This window comes from Rhyacophila brunnea, unplaced genomic scaffold (assembly GCF_057557595.1).
Source record: "Rhyacophila brunnea isolate RB1 unplaced genomic scaffold, BYU_Rbru_1.0 scaffold_19, whole genome shotgun sequence".
Lineage (NCBI taxonomy): Eukaryota > Metazoa > Arthropoda > Insecta > Trichoptera > Rhyacophilidae > Rhyacophila > Rhyacophila brunnea.
The window spans coordinates 10762608-10780877 of NW_028232848.1; the positions used below are offsets into that span (position 1 = coordinate 10762608).

At 33.9% G+C, this 18270-nt stretch overlaps 1 protein-coding gene across 2 annotated transcripts in view; it reads left to right on the forward strand.

Moving 5' to 3' along the window:
• The window catches only part of LOC147072746 (arrestin domain-containing protein 17-like), a 33992-nt gene extending 16183 nt beyond the window's left edge, over nt 1–17809 (forward strand). Inside the window, exons 2-9 of one of the 2 annotated variants that reach the window (XM_085946176.1) lie at nt 4767–4919; nt 6315–6526; nt 7047–7229; nt 7989–8177; nt 12633–12912; nt 14948–15888; nt 16556–16891; nt 17682–17809. In XM_085946176.1, coding sequence (XP_085802302.1) covers nt 4767–4919; nt 6315–6526; nt 7047–7229; nt 7989–8177; nt 12633–12912; nt 14948–15114 — 1184 coding nt within the window. In that variant the 3' untranslated portion in view covers nt 15115–15888; nt 16556–16891; nt 17682–17809. Of the gene's footprint in view, nt 1–4766; nt 4920–6314; nt 6527–7046; nt 7230–7988; nt 8178–12632; nt 12913–14947; nt 16892–17681 lie in introns of both variants that reach the window. The other variant, XM_085946175.1, reaches the window with a different exon arrangement.
• Nucleotides 17810–18270: the final 461 nt, after the last annotated feature.

Below are 18270 nucleotides of genomic sequence, written 5' to 3' on the forward strand. Positions count from 1 at the left end.
ACTTAAACATGTCAGTAGAATGTGTAGGCAAAACGCCAATAGATTGTAATAACTTGTATTGTGAATGAAAGAGAGGAATGTTAGGCAGTGCTAGGAGAAGAAAAAGAGTATTACGTCATAACTAAATCGTAAGATATGTAAAATTAAGATATATAAAAAAATCCGCAGTACGGACACTACGTTGTAATAACGCGTAAGTGTGCCGTACAAAATAAATGTAAACAATTTAACAGCGTTGATTCCGAAATAGAAAATAATGTTAAAAGTCGGCCGGCAACATTGTCTTTGACCGTTGGAGATATGCAACGTCGCCCAAGAAAAAAACCGTTGGGGATGAATTTCAAGATGGCTTGAGTATGACGAAAATAGTAAGATGCGGGACACGTATTTCGTACTCGGTAACATAAACTATAAAAAAAAAATCGCGTGTCGATAGCATTTCGCGGCTATTGTATATTATAAGTAACCAGCTCGGGGATATAAAAATTTTGGAATCAATTGCGCTTATAAATTGTGTGTGATGAATAACCTATAATAATTCTTTAAAAAAAAGACATATTGTGTCCGTAAAACAAATTATAAAACTATATAATAATTATATGACATCGACGTAAATATACCCTGCCGTTATAAAATTAATTCCGGTGCGTTATTTTACCAAGCCCAAATCCTAAAAAAAAAAACCATACTAAGAATAAAAAGTGATCGTTTACCAGTTACTAACAAAAAATTGTGATACCAGGGTTCGAATTGAACTTTGTCTGAGCTAGACCGGAACCCTGGATTTATCAGTTGGTAGTAGTATAATATCAGGGTTGGCGAACCTTTTTATGTACGCGTGCCAAAATTTCCCAAAAAATATTTTTCCTGACGTGCCAAGTAGTTTTTCATGGGGAAAATGAAAACAAAAAGGTTTTTATGAATTTTATATGTATTTGGCAGGTATTCAAATGTTGCGGGTCACCGTTTTGGCGGTCTCGTTGTAGATATAGGGGCGAGACCGCTGTAGGAGGGTGACCAGGAGTTGAGATGAAGAGTCAGAGGAGAGAGTTTTATATGCGACGTAAACAGTTGGTACAAGAATTATAATACTGTTCCGAGGTCTGAGGCTCGGTAGAGCGAGATCCTGTACGGAGCAATACAGAAACTAAGATACTGCCAGACCAGGAAGTTATAATCGAGTGACATTCCCAATCAATTGTGATCCGCTATTTATGGACATACTCAATCAAAAGAATATTTAGGAAATAATTACTATTATAATTGAGTCAGCTATTTTATATCGAGTTTGCGATAATTGAATATGGCTGACTATATGGGAAAACGGATATTACGGAAATTATAATTATTGCAGTCAGATATTGACTGAGTTTGCAATAATTGGACACTACGAGAAATGGATATTAAGGAATTCATAATTGCGGTCAGCTATTGAATCGCTGATCAATATGCTGACGCGGTTTGAGTTATTTATCCCCATATGGATTATATTTATTTGTAAATTTTATTGGAACTTATTTTTTTATCTCTTCAAAACATTCGCATGCTGTACAAAATCATCTCGTGTGCCATAGGTTCACCACCATTGTAGTATATAGTATATTAGTCTATGGTTGGTAGCTTTTGTATATTTTTGCGGAGTCCCAGGGTTCTACAGAATCCGGTTGGGAATCACTGGGCCCCTTACGTACCTACTCAATAATAATTTCTCACTCTTGAATCTTGTACCTACAATATATTCAGTATTGGATTAAAAATAAAAATAATAGCGTAAAATCACCCAACTTTGCCCACTTTTTGAATGTAATAATTACATTTATTTTTTGGTCCATGTCAACAGTTATTTTTATAACAAGCATTTTTATTTGAAGATGATCATTTATTTATATCAACTATATAAACAACTAAGTGGGCAAAATTACCAGCCATATCGTTCCTGTTCCACGTTCATGTTTTGTTCAATTATTATTAGTAAGCTGGGCAAAGTTACCGATCCCAAAAAGTTTGAAACATAACAGACAATATTTGTTACGAACACTTTTATCAATTTGTCACAAATCAGTTTGGTAAAGGAATAAAAAATATAATAAGCGTGCAATAGCCAGTTTTTTAAAACCTTTTTATGGTTTTACTTACTTAATTTATAAAAAAATTGATTGTATTTTAGGTTATTACTAAAAGGCTAAGTAATTTTTCCATACTTCTCTAGATTTTAACAAACCACATTGAATGTTAAATTTGTTGGTTTTGATAAAATTTAGACATGAAAATATTTGCGATACGTCTTTAATTTCATTGGCAATGAAATATCATGTCGTTTGATTTTTTACGCATAAAAGTTATTGTTACATCAACGCTATCCATTTTTTCTTACATTATATTTAATGATGTCTAATATTGTATTTTACGATTACCTGCATGCATATCATTTTTCTGGATCTCTTGATGTAATCGTACTATTCCTAACAATCTGTTAAATAATATGCTAAATCGGCACTGGGAGAACTGGACGCCAGGACAAATGGACGCCACACTGTCAAATGAAATAACGTTCGGCGTTATATTAAAGGCGTTCGTTAAGATTTGATACAGAAAATAGACGAGGAAGTGTAATAAGTTTCTATCTACCATTTGGTAGTTTTAGTTCATTTTGCTCTTAACATAATATTTTTTATTGCGAATTAAGAATTATTATGCCTGACGCTATATATAAAAATGAAAGAACTCTATTCTCATTTGAACTTAAACATATGCACAATTAAATCACAAAAAAATTAATAATATATAAGTATTAAATATATATATTTTAAAAGTACCTATAATTCACAAACATTTATTTATTGTCAAATTTCATTCGATTGCGTAGCACCCAATTGTCCCGGCGCCAAATCGTCCCTAGACCCTGCTAAATCATCCGACTGAATGTGTTAATTAAAATTAATCTTCTTACAAAAAAATTATAAACAAAAGTGATAACCCTATAGGTGGGCAAAGTTGGCAGTTGATACTCTGGCATTGGCGAAGGCTCCATAGTAGGCGATTATTTAAAGCCTACCTACTAAGAACGATAGATCTTCAAGCAAATAATTTAAATTAAAAAAAAATAAATACACTGAAAAATCCAAGATAATTGATAGTCATCTATCGTCAAAATTCAGAAGTACATACCTTTATTTTATAAATTAGTACGGTTTATAACCATAACTACTGCGGCATGGATTCAACTATGTTATGAAATATTCGATGCAAATTTAAGATGTGGTTTGTATGCGTTTTTAGTCTCTGTCTGGCTTTTTATTCCGAAATCATAGTTTAGTTAGCGCTTACATCCGCACATTTATTCAAAATAATTAATAAGAAGATAATTTAAAAAATAATTTCTATGGTATTCAATCACATATAAATATTGATTGTTGTTAAAAATATAAAATAATTTATCTCGCGATTTTTATTTATCAGTTATTTATAAACCTAAGTCTGTCTTTAAATATAGAAGTATTTTAAAATGTCTAGTTTTATGGGTTAAAATATAAATTGTTATGGAACATATTATACACAACAACGGATATTTTCAAAGATGATAGATAATATATTTTGAGCGTATGTTACGTTTATAGGAAAATAAATAATTCAATCTAATTGCTTATTTATAAACTAATTATATCAAACTAATTGAGATTTTGAAATTTCATCGATTTAGTGTACCTATTCATCAGTAGTAATATATATATCTGACAAGCTCGGTTACTCCACAACCTACCTCTTTCCAAAAGTCACCCATTGTCACTGTACTCTGGGAATATGCAGGTGACATTGAAGGCCAAGTGACAGGTTTATTTCTCGAAATCAACTTATCGTCAAATTTTGTTTTCAATAAGTCAATGGTTGCAGCCGCCATATGGCACATAGCGCGATATTATTGAAACCACATCTCGTCCGAATCAATGACATCCATATTTAAAAAAAAATCATTGATCATAGTTTGATAACAATCTCCACTGACTGTAGTCTGTAGGGCGTCTTCTGGATTGGTCTCACTCATAGCCGACTCTATTGACATTTTTTACATTTTTTGGAAATCGATATTACCATAATAACAGGAATGTATATTTATAAATAATACCGATAGTTAACATATTTGATTTACGATTTTTTTATAATTCAATTTGAAACGAGAATGGGCGAATCAATATGTCAAGCAATCTGGGATCTGGTTTTTACAGCTGAACAGTGGGACCACTCGTTTGAGAAATATGCTTGTGCAAAAAGATATGCTCCGGCTTTGTATCTTAAGAGGGCGCTGTCTCACTCCATATGCAATAATTTTGCTTATTAACAAACCCGTTAAGCCAAAAATGAGCCTCATCGCTGAACACAATTTTGGGGTAAAACAATGTATAAGTTATGCGAAACGACAACAGATTTTCAAAGTAAATTTGAATAATTTTGCCGTAGTTGAAGCTGTTCATGATGATTTGCCAGACTATACTGATCATCAATGTTAAGGAGGGAGTGCAGTATCAAAGTTTGACAGTTAACCCTTTTGTAAGTTCTATCTTAGCAAAATAAAATACTTTATTAATAACAATACTATCGACCGAAGGTACTTGATGGAATTTGAATTTAAATTCAAATGGATTTAAATTTTGTACTATTTCATGAAACATTAACTTCCGTCAGTTTTTGGCCCTGATGAATATCAATATCACTATTACCTACAGAATAAAGAAAAAAACTTAACTAAATATTTAACTTATTTGTTACAGGAATCTGTATTACATTCAAAGGAGAAGCGAACACACGTTGGACAAAGAGAGAACATTACACAGTAGGCAGTAAATCAAAAAGTACGAACGTACGCTACCACGGAAATGAAAATTACTTTCAAACCAAATACTATCTTGTCGGCAGCGAAGATGGTATGTCTTTTTACTAATCTTATGTTAATTTCAATTATGTTCTGTATAGTAATCTGTAAAAACCGGTAGTAAAAGAAACCCCTTATTGTTACAATATACAGGGTGGGTCAACTTAGATTGACTGATGTAAAATACATATAACTTTTGTAATCTAATTATTGCGACAAATTTTCACTATTGGCTCTTACAAGACTCTCTCTGAAGCGCTTTCTAAATTGAGTTACTATTGTCAATCGGCTTTTGTATTTTACATCAAAGTAGTTATTAATTATCTTAATTACTAACCGATGACACGGATCACTCCAAGATTTTCTGAAATAATCGGTAGGTTCAAAGGTTATAATAATTTTGAATTTTGCAATCGAAATTTACTGATTTTTATCAATTGTTTGCAGTATTTGGCATACCTACTTTACTTAGGTGGAAGTTAAGTCAGTTAAACGTTAAGCACGGTCAGATATAATGCGATAGAGAATCAATAAAGATGTCATAACTAACGCTAATTAAAGCTAACGTAATTGATCTAAGCCACGCCAATTGACCTAATAAAAAATATTGATGTGTAAAAATTGAATTGTCATATAATAGTATTATCATGAAGCATCAATGGCAAGGGGTGGAGTTAGGCTGTTAAGATTCAACATAAATAGTGCACACTAAACTTTGTCAGTCATACGTATTTATTTTCATTGAACTAATAATATAATTTGCAGACGGTGCTGGTTAGTTTTTAAAATTCCATTAAACCATGTCTAAACCAAACCTAATATTTTAGATTTTCTTTTTTTTTTTCCGACCATGTCCGATCCTAATAGGATCATATGGGCCTCCACAGAGTAGAGGTTTGTATTAACAGATTTTGTTTTTTTTACGAGAAATGGATGTCAGCCACTTGCTCAACCTATTAGGTCCATACCCTGACTCACACACAAATTGAAAAACAATATGTGTACTTGCCAGACCCAGGATTCGAACCTGAGACCCACGGCGTCATAGTCCAACGCTTATGCCGCGCGGCCACCGTGGGTGTGGGTGTACTATGGGCGATCTGACAAAAATAGTCCACACTCTTTCAGTTGTACTTATTTGTTTTCGTTGAATTAAGAATTCATATTACAGATGGTGTTGGTTAGTTTTTTTAAATTAATAGCCCTGCCTAAACCAAGCCGTAATCGATGAAAAATATTCTTCTATCTATAAAATATCTAAAGTTTAATTGAATTTTAAAAATTAACAAACACTATCTACACATTGTAGTCTTATTTCAATGAAAACAAATACGTTTGACTGACAAAGTTTGGTGTGCACTATTTATGTCGGATCATAACTGCCTACCTCCACCCTTCGCCAGTGGTAGTTACATATTATTATAAAGATAATGTTTTTACTTTCAAGGAAAGTCCATGGATTTACCGCCTGGTAAAAATATTTACCCTTTCACCTGCAAGCTTCCGTTTGATTTACCGTCATCATTTGAGGGAGAATTTGGACATGTGCGTTACACTATTAAAGTAACACTGGACAGGCCATGGAAATTTGATCAAGACATAAAAATGGCATTCACTATTGTTTCAAATTATGATTTGAATTTGAATCCTGAATGTATTGTGAGTATCGTGTATGTCGTACTCTCTTATGCATGTGGTATTCTTTGGTACGGCGGAGGATAGGTATTGCAGATGAGATATGGTTGTAGTTGTTCATGATGATGGGGGAGTTACTTACTGTTTCAAATAACTACAATGGTACAATCGATGCAATATAATACATATAACTGTAGTTTGGTGCGATATGTCTTTGACGGAAACTTTTAATCGAGTGAGATGTCCGATCGTCTCTGACCCGCTATTTATTGACCGGCCGAATTATGAAATAATATTTTGAAATTTTTATGTAATAATATTAATTCGCAATGTTATGAAATTGCAGATCCGCTATCATATAGCATTACGAAATCATATTAAATCTAGGTACTGACTGATTGTACATGAAAAAATCAATATTTAATAAATAATCAAAATACAAATCGCACAAAAATCCTGTAAACAACAAAATCAGGAAGAAAAATATTTGGTATTAAGACGTGATAAATTCATTGTATAAATTATGTAATTATTGATATTACAGAAACCGATTGAGTTTAACATGGTTAAGTCATTTGGATGGGGTTGCAGCCCATCGGGGAGCGTAAAGATAATCGGTCGTATTCCTGTGAGTGGATTCTGCTCCGGCCAGGCCATTCCGTTTGACATTACGTGTGAAAACAACAGCAGCAACATCATCGGTGATGTCATAATTCACCTCAGAAAGGTACTCACTATTTTATTTTGGTCACCGAGATTCATTTTACGGTAATCGATTATCAATTTGCAATAAAAAATGTATCTGCCAAATATACTATTACATAATTATATGGCGATAGTAAAAAATAAATAAGTAAAACATTTTGTTTATAAAAAAAAACAAAATCACAGAACTGGTCATACCAATGGCATAGCATCAGTCCACGTAATAGATTCTCGGTCTGCCTGATGTACGGCTGAAACTCCTCCGGGGAAGGCACATATGTCACATGACTCTATGATGTGCTCTGTCTTCTGAATCTGATCACACTTGCTAGTGGGGATTCTTTCTAGGTACCCACTAATGCATCAAATAAGCATATCTGGAATGCCCACAATGGATTCGGTTCAGACATGTATTTCCATGGAATCTTAAAACCAGGAAGATCATTCAGCGGATCCACAATTATTGACGGGAGTCCCTCAATACTGGCCAGTCACGTCGCTTGCTCTCAGTCTAAAACAGCTCGCCATGCAATCCAGAAAGAATTCCTCGGCCAAAAACACTTTGTTGGCGGAGAGTGGGAGTTTTGCTTTGTTTCAAAACAGTAATAGTTATAACATGTAACTAACTGCCTTTTATACATTTTCAAAATCAATTTTCATAGCTACACATTTAGAACACATTCCATCATTGACGATATGCTCCACTTCAGAATCAAATCCAATGAATAAAATAAATAAGAAGAGTATTAATGCTTGCTAATATTAAAAAGTATGTTTTCAGAATGTCACTTTCCGATCTCACTATCCTAGACACTCGAGTAAGAATTGGACGATTGACATAGCGGAGCATTCTCTAGGCAGGGTGAATGGAAACATGTCGCTGAATTGGCAACAGCATTTGCAGATTCCACCTCTTCCCCCTTCCAACTTGAAAAGCTGTAGCATTATTGATTTGGATTACGAAGTACAAGTAAGATTGGCACATTTTATCTACTTAAAATTTACATCAGAATAAATCATTTTCCCTATCCTGTTGCCGTGGGCGCAGGTGCGCCCTCCGGCACTTTTGCATGAACCCACGGACTCATTTGTGTATTATCTTTAACAATGAGCATACTAAAATCGAAATACAGATCGCGATTAACTGATGCAAATTAAAATCGTGTCCGGAAACTTGTACATATCCAGTGCGCCGTATCACACTTCACCGTGAAATGTTGTATCGGAAATGTATGGCCGTATATTAAAGACCGTCCAACCTTTTTGGGTCGTATAGTACTGACATAAAATTCATGTCTAAATAAAACACGGTTCTTGTCGGTTTAGGAAGGAAGCCATCAGCAAAATAATTTTGAAAAAAGCTGATATACTGGATTATTTCGAGGGCTTAGTGTCAAACAACACTATCTACAAAAGTGCAACTTTACAAGAGAGCCAAAAATCGTTATTTTAGATTCTTGTAATTTAACAAGGGAAATGTTTATTTAAAACCTAATGTTAATATTTTATAATTTATCTTGCTTATGATGATGTTAAAATTTATAGGGATAGTTTTTAAAAAATATGAATACAAGGGTAACTTATGTAATTAGCGTTAAACTTTACTGACGATTTAATAAGAAATTAGAAAAGATTGACAACGTTTTTTGACTATCATGTAGCCGTAAATGTAAAATAATGTTATCTCAAAAAAAAAAAAAAAAAACACTTTTTTGTAGATAACGTTGTCTGACTTTAAGCACTCGATTTGTTAGGTTAGGTTTTTATTCTTGAATTCATGAAATTTGCCACAATCAGCTATGAAAATTGAATTAATGTTCCTGTTGAATCTAATAAAATTGGAAACCGTATAGTACACCGTCATCTCTTTCCGATAAGAAAGCTCACGGCGAACTGTGCCACGGTGAAATGTTTTACACACAATTTACATGTAACCAATTTAAATGACTATTTAAGAATAGGAATAACCACATACATTTCTAGTAAATTAATTAGAAAAATTAATTGAAGAAATCCAATGCATTTTTTGCAAATGCCTGTCATACTTATATATTTTTAATTAACAAAAATTTTAATTCATCATCATCAGCCGGGGACGATCCACTGCTGTATGAAGGCCACTCATAGCTCTCTCCACTCATCTCGGTCCCTATTTTTTTTTGCTGCCACTTACATCCGCTGAATTTTAAAACTTCATTAATACAGAGTTATTGACTAGCAATTGAAGCTTCCCCTTCGATAATGATCTATGTTACATTTGGGGATTTTGAGACAATCATATAAAACTATTTTGTTGAGAAGAAATTATGTATAATTAAAAGGCCTCTCCTGAATTCATTTAATCGTTTTTTGTATTCCTCTTCCAATTTTGCATGTGAAATTTTCTCTGTGAAGTCTTTTTGCATCCGCAGTGTTAACAAAAACTCTCGTGTCATCCTCCATTTTGAAAAATGCATAGATCATTATTGTAGGGAGGCCAATATCAATACGAACGGATCAAAAACAAGTGACTTAATGTTACTAGATCAAAAAAATAAATATTGCAAAACAGAGGCAATGTGATGTAGATCATTGTTGCATATTTAGTTCAAAACTGCCAAAATGTAACATAGATCATTATTGAGGGGAAGGCTACAATTGAAGAGTGACATTCCAAACCGGCCTAAGTCTAAAAATCTGATTTTGAGATAATCATATTTTTGTGATTTGCACTTTACTTCTTAACTTTTCGGTACTATAATGTTTGGCAATTTTATAGAAAATTCAAAGAATCGAAAACATAGTATATAAATAACTTTAAAAAGTATAGTAAAACTCCAAAAAAATTCATTCAAAAACTGACTTTTTTTTCAAAATGGCCCTAAGTCTGTACTAAGTACAGTTTGGGACACAATAAAATAAAGTTTAGTGTCTTTTGTGTATACAATTATGATTGTGTAATAGAATGTGGTCATGGACAGTTCTGTTGGGATGATTAATGAATAAAAATTATATAAAATTTCTTTCACTTTGATGCATTTTTTGATAAAAAGGTAAACATTGTAACTTTTACAGCATAATAATATATTATATAATAATACTACAATGTAGGATCATTTTCAATAAAAAAATAGTTTACTGATGTGCACATGAACTTATAAAACACAAATTCTCTAATATTTCGTCTGACATTTCTAATCTGACGTGTTACAATATTATATTATGGCCGCTTGAAGCGTAAATGTAGCAAAAAGAGTTCAACTGCGCATGCGCATATATCCTTAGGCCAGTTTGGAAAGAATCAACCGTTACCTTAGTGCTGTTTTGAGAAAAAAGACACATTTCGACATCAAATTTAAGAGACTTAGGATTTTTTGTAAAATATAAGTTTTAGTGAGAATATAGATCTCAGCACACTCTATCGGATTCCATCAAAACATGAAAATTTGTAATTTTGGACTAAGGCCGGTTTGGAATGTCACTCTTCAATTGTTAAAAAAATAGAGCTATGTAATAATATTTATTTTGTCAAATATAAAATAATATATACTATTTTCTGTCTATTTAAATTATTTACATTTTTCGCTATAAATGTTCTGATGAAAATAAGGTTGGAGTAAAACTTTTTTATTCAGTATACATAATATGTCTTAGACTTCATACTACGAAAATCAATACCACCTGACCGAGGCATTGCTGTCACCGGATGAAACCGTGCGATCTGGAGTAATTCAACGATATTTTATTTGACAGTTCAATCGAGGCCATTCGGAAGATAATCAACAGACTACGCAACAATTGGTACTGTGCTTATTTACAGACCAAAGAAAACCAATGTTTTGTGCAATAGCACCTGCCTCGATCCAGATTTCCTGTGATTAGCGACGGTCAAAACATCAAGATTGTCGACAGCTTTAAATACCCGGGGTGCGCATCGTGGCAGATGGCACATCGCAAAGAGAACTAACCATTCGATAGGGAATGACATGAGCAAGATTCAACTCAATGCGGAATGTTTGGGATTCATGACTGCACCCTGTTCGACGTTTTCATTCTGACGGTGCTGTTTTATAGTAGAAGGTAGGCTGTGAAGATAATAGTGTACACTAAACATTGACTTGATAGTTTTTAAAAATCAATCAAACCTTGCGTAAACCAAGAAAAAAATATTCGTCTATCCATAGAATATTTTTTATCTATTATGGTTTGGTTAGGCAGGCGTTACTTGAATTTTAAAAACTAACCAACGCCATCTGCAATTTATATTCTTTATTCAATGTAATCAAATAGATATGACTGATACAGTATTCACTATCTATGTTGGATATCCACAGCCTACGTCTTACTATGATGGCTCGGTCTAGGCGGGGTGTAATTGAATTTTAAAAATTAATCAATTCCTTCCGTAATTTGTATTCTTAGTTCAATGAAAACAAATAAGTACCTATGACAGACAAAGTTTAGTGTGCGCTATTTATGTCAGATCTCCACAGCCTACCTCCACCCTTCACCACTGGTAGCAAGTCATAGCACCTTACAAATGGTTGGGGCAACATGGATGCCTTAAGAGGCTTACCTGCCTTTTTTTTTCAAGATAACTGGAGACAAATCCTGGATTGCTGTCAAATAACATTACTGGGTTACAGCGTCGCAGTTATAGGATAATTTTTGATGACCCAAAAAAACTGGAAAGTTTCATGGATTGTTGGAGGCACCATATAGTTTGCATTATACGCCTATTAGGTACAGTACTCTCTCAGTAATCCGCCATCCCAAAAACCAGACAAGTGTCCAATTAGTGAAAGCGGCGGATTATAGTGCATACATACAAAATATGGTAAAAATTAAAACAGGTATTTCGTAAAAATAGTTTTTTTGAGAAATTTGTAATAGCAAATTACTGTTTTATTTATAATCAAAATCAAGTATTTACTAAATTATACATATGTATTTATAAACTAAGTTTATTAAATAAATATTAAACAGTAAATCACTTGACACAACCAAATGTTCAGTGAGGCAGATATTTTTGAATGGCTTAGGATTCCTGGCTTTCCCTATGACCAAAAGCTTTTTTAGTGTGTCTCAGTTGCATTCGAGCATGGCATAATAATTATTGTGATGCGGTCCTTAGTCACTTTCCTCCCTGGTACACTTTATGTTTTACGAAGGAGGAGTTTCCAAAATAAGCCTGTCTCATCTGCGTTGTATACTTGTACGTGGCGGACTACTGACTTTGACAATCGAATACCTGCGAATTATAGAGCTTGATTTTGTGCTTTCAACTAGTAAAAATAACGGCGAATTATAGTAGTTGTCGGATAATCGAGCGGTGGATTACTGAGAGTGTACTGTAGCTGACATGGACAAAGAAGATGTAATTACACAGTATTCACATTATATGGTGACAAGTCTCATTAATTTCATTATCATTTGTGATTATCAGGTTATCTGCTCGCCCTCTGACTGCTGCACAACTGACAAAGATAAGAGCCGTCCCATTTTTATAGGAACCATTCCTCTCCACGGCTTCCAAATGCCGTCCGTGGAGAGCGGTGCCCCTATTGAAGTGACCGAGACCAAAGAGTCCATCAACAAAGAGTACAACTTCACGCCAGAGCCTAACAGCAGCGTGCCGCTGCTACCTCTGCCGGGATCTTCTTATCCCGTGCCCAGCGCAAGTGTCCCGAGTGCCCCAAATCTGCCGCCTTCGTACGATTCTGTCGGTAATAAAGTTTTCTCTCAGAATATTTAACGTTTTATCTTGTATTTTTGATAATTTTTAAACTGGGTCAATTAATTTTAACGTATCATAATGCACATTTTTCAGTCAAAGCAAAAATTATATATTGTTATTTTCTGTGATAAATAATGGTGGTGCTTCACTACACTGCAAAAAATATAACTTGATGTGTCATGGCCGCCGTCGTGGCGTTCTGATATATTATGAAAGGGTTGCCAGTATTAGGAGACTTTTTTCCCCTACTTCTGAACCAAAATGTGCATATCGAATACAACACAAGATGACAATATTTTTCCAATCTGTCAGGATATTTTTAGTTAAGTATATGGTAACACTGAAATGTCTAAGAATAATCTACCTGTCATTGCATCGACTTTATTTAGAGGCCCACAACTCATTTTGTTTTTTGTTTCATCGTAATAGGTTATAACACAACTTATAATCCTCCTGCTACCACTTTTCAACACTTTTTGCATTATTGACACGTTTGAGCACATTACACGAATTTGCAGCACGCACAAATAACGAAAGTCAAATGATTGCACGGCGAGGAGAAGAAGAGGAAAGGGGTAGGGAGGATTGTAGTTCTCGAAACGGCCACTCTTCACGTTATACTTGCCACAGTCTAACTGTGGTCATAATATGCATTTCAAATGAGATATGGGGCAATGAGGCATCCATATATCGTTGCCCCAAAAGCAAAAGGGCACTATTGTGACATTTTGATGGTTTTGAGCAATGACATTAATATGGACGAAGCATCTAGAAAATAAAATGACACTCACTTTGTGACGGGTCTGCCGGATGGCGAAATTCATATTTAAATATCGGTATCCTACGCTCAAATGAACATTCTGCTTGCAAGCGGTCTGGCGACACCGCTGGGTCTGCCCATACAAAATTTCTGACTGTCAGGTTTCGACTCCACCGTTATTATTATGTTACAAAATGCCAATGTGCCTAGTTAAAAATTGTAAAAAAATCTACTAAACACTCCAAGAAAGATGGGATATCACTTTGCATGTGTTAGTATTATTTATTATTTATAAAATGCCATTTTAAGATATTGATGAATGTTTATTCAATGCAATTGAATGACAGGAACCATTGGACAGTCAGTCGCCTGTGATTCGCTGAGCTCACTGGCGTCTAATCTCCGAGAAGTCGTAAGTAACCGAGAACCTGTTTCTAACGCAATGAGTCATGACACTAATACGCCATTACAATAAAGGTTATATTACTATAAATTCTCGAAGCTTGTATCGCATAATGGAAACGGATACGTCAATGGTCACGTGACATCTACCTATACATCTGTGAACGACTTTCATGCACAATTTCTCGTGCGCGCCGGGTATGAAGTGAGTCGTCCATTTAATATGTCATTGGTTTTGAGTTATGAATGTAGTTTTGATTGTAATTTTTTTTATCTACATTATAGGCAAAATGGCATTTGTGGAGCTAAATCAATGAAATCACATTTCACTAAAGTAAACCATATAATCTTCAATTAACGTATAACAAAAACGTAACATGCACACGATTTTCCCAGTCTATGTGCAGTGGTTAAAAAAATAATATTAGAAAAACATACTATGTATAATTATTTTAAAATGTGTAAAGGCCTTTGTATAAAAAAAAAAAATTGTTGCAGAAAAAGGGCCCTTGTGTTGAGAATCTTTACAAGATATGAAAATAAAAAAAATTAAAAATTACATTTCTCCTAAGTAATCAGTCTTTTGCTCTGAATTTCATTTCAAAATATTAAGAAATAACCTCTACACGATTTTTTTCCACTCAAAAAAAACATAAAATGCGATTTTCGCAAAAATATATTTTTGCACAAGTGCCATTTTGCTTTTGACATCATGTTCTAAGAGAAAGGAGGCAATTTCTTCCACGTACAATAAATGAGATAATTTTGTTTTTTGCCTCGACGGATGATGATCACACTTCTCAATAACTTAGTCTACCTCTTTCGCCAGACATACATAACAAATATTTTCATTCGTTTTCAGTTCAACCCACGTATCCCGAAGGCCAGTTCACCGCCCAATCCATCTTTGGCGATGACGACAATGAGAATATGAGGATCCACGGAAGAAATGATTTTGCCCCACGGTACCCGACGTATGGATTCGTTATGCCGCCAGATTATGCAAGCATACAGCATTCGTCAAAATAAACTTTTTTTTATTCAATTCAATAATTCACACGACATTCACAATATACATCATTTGAAAATACCGCCGCTATAATATAACCTAATACGTGTAGTGTAAGAGATTCCTTCCATAGTAGAGATCAGTAGTTAAGCTATCTCAAACCTTTTGATACAGTTTTGTTCGATGTTAGCAACTGTAGATTGTCAATATTTTCTATGCGATTTAGTCGAGACACTCAAGAAAATTCAGAAACTGAGTAACATTTCAATTGATTTTATGATTTTTCAATCAATATTTATTATTTTATAGGATCAAAAGGAATGTGTTCTATGGGCCAATCTGTATATTTTTATATATTATTAACCGGTTTATGAAAGATTTTGAATTTACTAATATTTTACTGATGACAGTGAAATGCGAAGGAAAACAATGAAATTAATTAGTCATTGCTAAAGATGTTATAAAGGGAGCCTTATTGTACAATACTGAACATGAAAAAAAGGTAACTAATGCGTCAATGACGAGCTGCTTGTTGGTGAATTTACAATCTGTTTGTAAAGTCGCCCAGTGTCATCATCGAACAAGCTAACAACCAGATTGTAAACAATCTACCGAGAAAATTTGTAAGCCGGTCAACTTTACACGCTACACGCCGGCGTGGGCCTACTGCGTCTGCAGAGTAGAACGTAGTAGCAACCTCCCGGTAAAGAACGAACTACATTCTGTCAAAATAGTCGCTAGCTTGTTGGCTTCTCAGCGAATGGAAAGTTTTGTGTGTCATCATCACAATCGCAGTAGCTGAATCGCCCGCTTTTAAATTCGCCAACAAACAGCTCGTAAAGTAGCTCAATGTAATTAATGCATAAGACTATTAATTAAATTAGCTACAAATCATTGAACTTTGCATTGTAAACACACACTGCTAAAAACAGTTAATTCCATATATTTTTTTAAATTCCCTCAATTGTCTCGACTGGGACATGGTCATAAATCAAAACCGCCAACGATGTTGCAACTCTCTTCCACATACACAGTCGCGACAGTGTCTTCACATCACGCAGCTGGCTGAAACTAATGAAAAACAGCATCCTCACATGTGCTAATGCAACATTTTGATATTCTACCTGCGGCCAATGTCAAGTGAAATTTGTTACATGCGACAAGCAGATTTCTACCAAATCGACGATTTCTGAATGACAATAAAATCACATCCACAATTTCAACGTGCAGTCAAGACGAGTTTCTATGCGCGACTGAGCTTAAAGCTTGAATTTGTTGAACACAAACCCTGATTAACTGAAACCAAAACATTTACATTATAACATACATCAATAGGCTGTTGAATATACAGACTGACAGTTATTTAAAATATTTATATGAACAAATTACAATATCACATATTTCATACGTACGAAACATCACAATACTTGCTAAAAATGGCAGCATATTTCAATTTGCCAGCGTACAAAATATAATTTTTTCTGTATCTACTAATTCAACTATATTAACAACATTGCCGAATCGTCATTAAGTTACGTTATACTAAAATTTTATAAGGCTCCCTCTTTGGTTATGTCCCACCGTGGGCGTAAAACCAAGGCATCTGCAAAAGACATATTTTCGATATATTATGGTTTGAAATCTTCGCTTTGTTAGGAGAAATAGAGTTTCTAAAAAAAAACCGTAATATTTGGTTTATATCTACATTATATTGCATGTTCATTCAGTTACTTTTACATTATCAAGTTCACGACTTTTGCAGTTGTTTTGCATTTAAGTGTAGTTATGCAGATACCAGTGGCGAAGGGTGACTTTTGGAAAGAGGTAGGCTGTGGAGATATGATAAAAAGAGCACACTTGTCAGTTATACTTACGAGAATAGTACGATATTTACTACTAATGAATAGGCACACACTAATAAATGATAACGACACACTAATTCAATGAAACTTCAAAAACTCATTGACGACATAAAAATGAGCGATGTGTTTAAATTACGTATTTTTCAAAACATGTATACCCATCAAAAATCATTAGATAAAATTTATTTTTATTTTTAAAAACAATCTATACTTACTTATTTATTAATATTCGATTAAATGCCGTTGAAATTATTTTTTTAATTATCTTATTATTAATGATTTTGGACAAAGTGCGCAGTCGTGACAACAATATTATGCGCGAATGTTTTAGGCTCTGCGAAAGGAGCTTGCCTCATTTCCTACAAATCTGCAGACTTGCTGAGGTTACGAGACGTAAAGTCCATACAAAAAAAATTCAGAATTATTCCAAACATAATCGGAAATTTATTTACGTCGAGAAATCGCGGCGTTTATTATTTAATTTACGGCGCGGCGCGCTGTGGTTTTTTTAATACCTTTGCAGTTGTTTTGTAAACTGTGTAATACTGTAATACATTCCTACATATGCGATCTCGTTGGCAAAATAAATTATTTTTATATAACATAAAATAATGAAGTGATTAAGTAAATTAATATGTCAATATGCAATTAAAAAATATTTTTCTTAAGAAGGTAGGCTTTAAATAATCGCCTAGTATGGAGTCTTCGCCACTGGCAGATACCAGCCAGTCCACGATTTGGGCAAAAAAGTGTTATTGTATTGCACCATAATCTAACATGCTCTTTATAAATTGTGCATGAACCGCGCAAGCTCCCTATATACAAAAATGTTCTACAAACCTTTGATTTGCTGAAAAAAATCACACTAAAAATACATAAACATTCCATTTCATCTCCGTAAAAGTTAAATCTCTATATAGCGTGCATTGGCGAGGGGTGGAGATAGGCTGTGAAGATTCGACGTGAATAGTAGACACTAAACTTTGCCAGTCATACTTAATTGTTTCCAAGAGTACAAATTCAAATTACTCCTGCCTAAACCAAACCATAATAGTTTAGGTATGCTATGGGCGATCCAACATAAATAGTGCACACTTTTCAGTCATACTTATTTGTTTTCATTGAATTAAGAATACATATTACAGATGGTGTTGGCTAGTTTTTTAATATTCATTAAACCCTGCATATACCAAACTATAATCAAATAATGCATGGTTTAATGGCATAATTGTAGATACTTTATAAATAAATGAATATTTTTTGACTATTATCTACTATAGCTTGGATTAGGCAGGGTTTAATTGAATTTTAAAA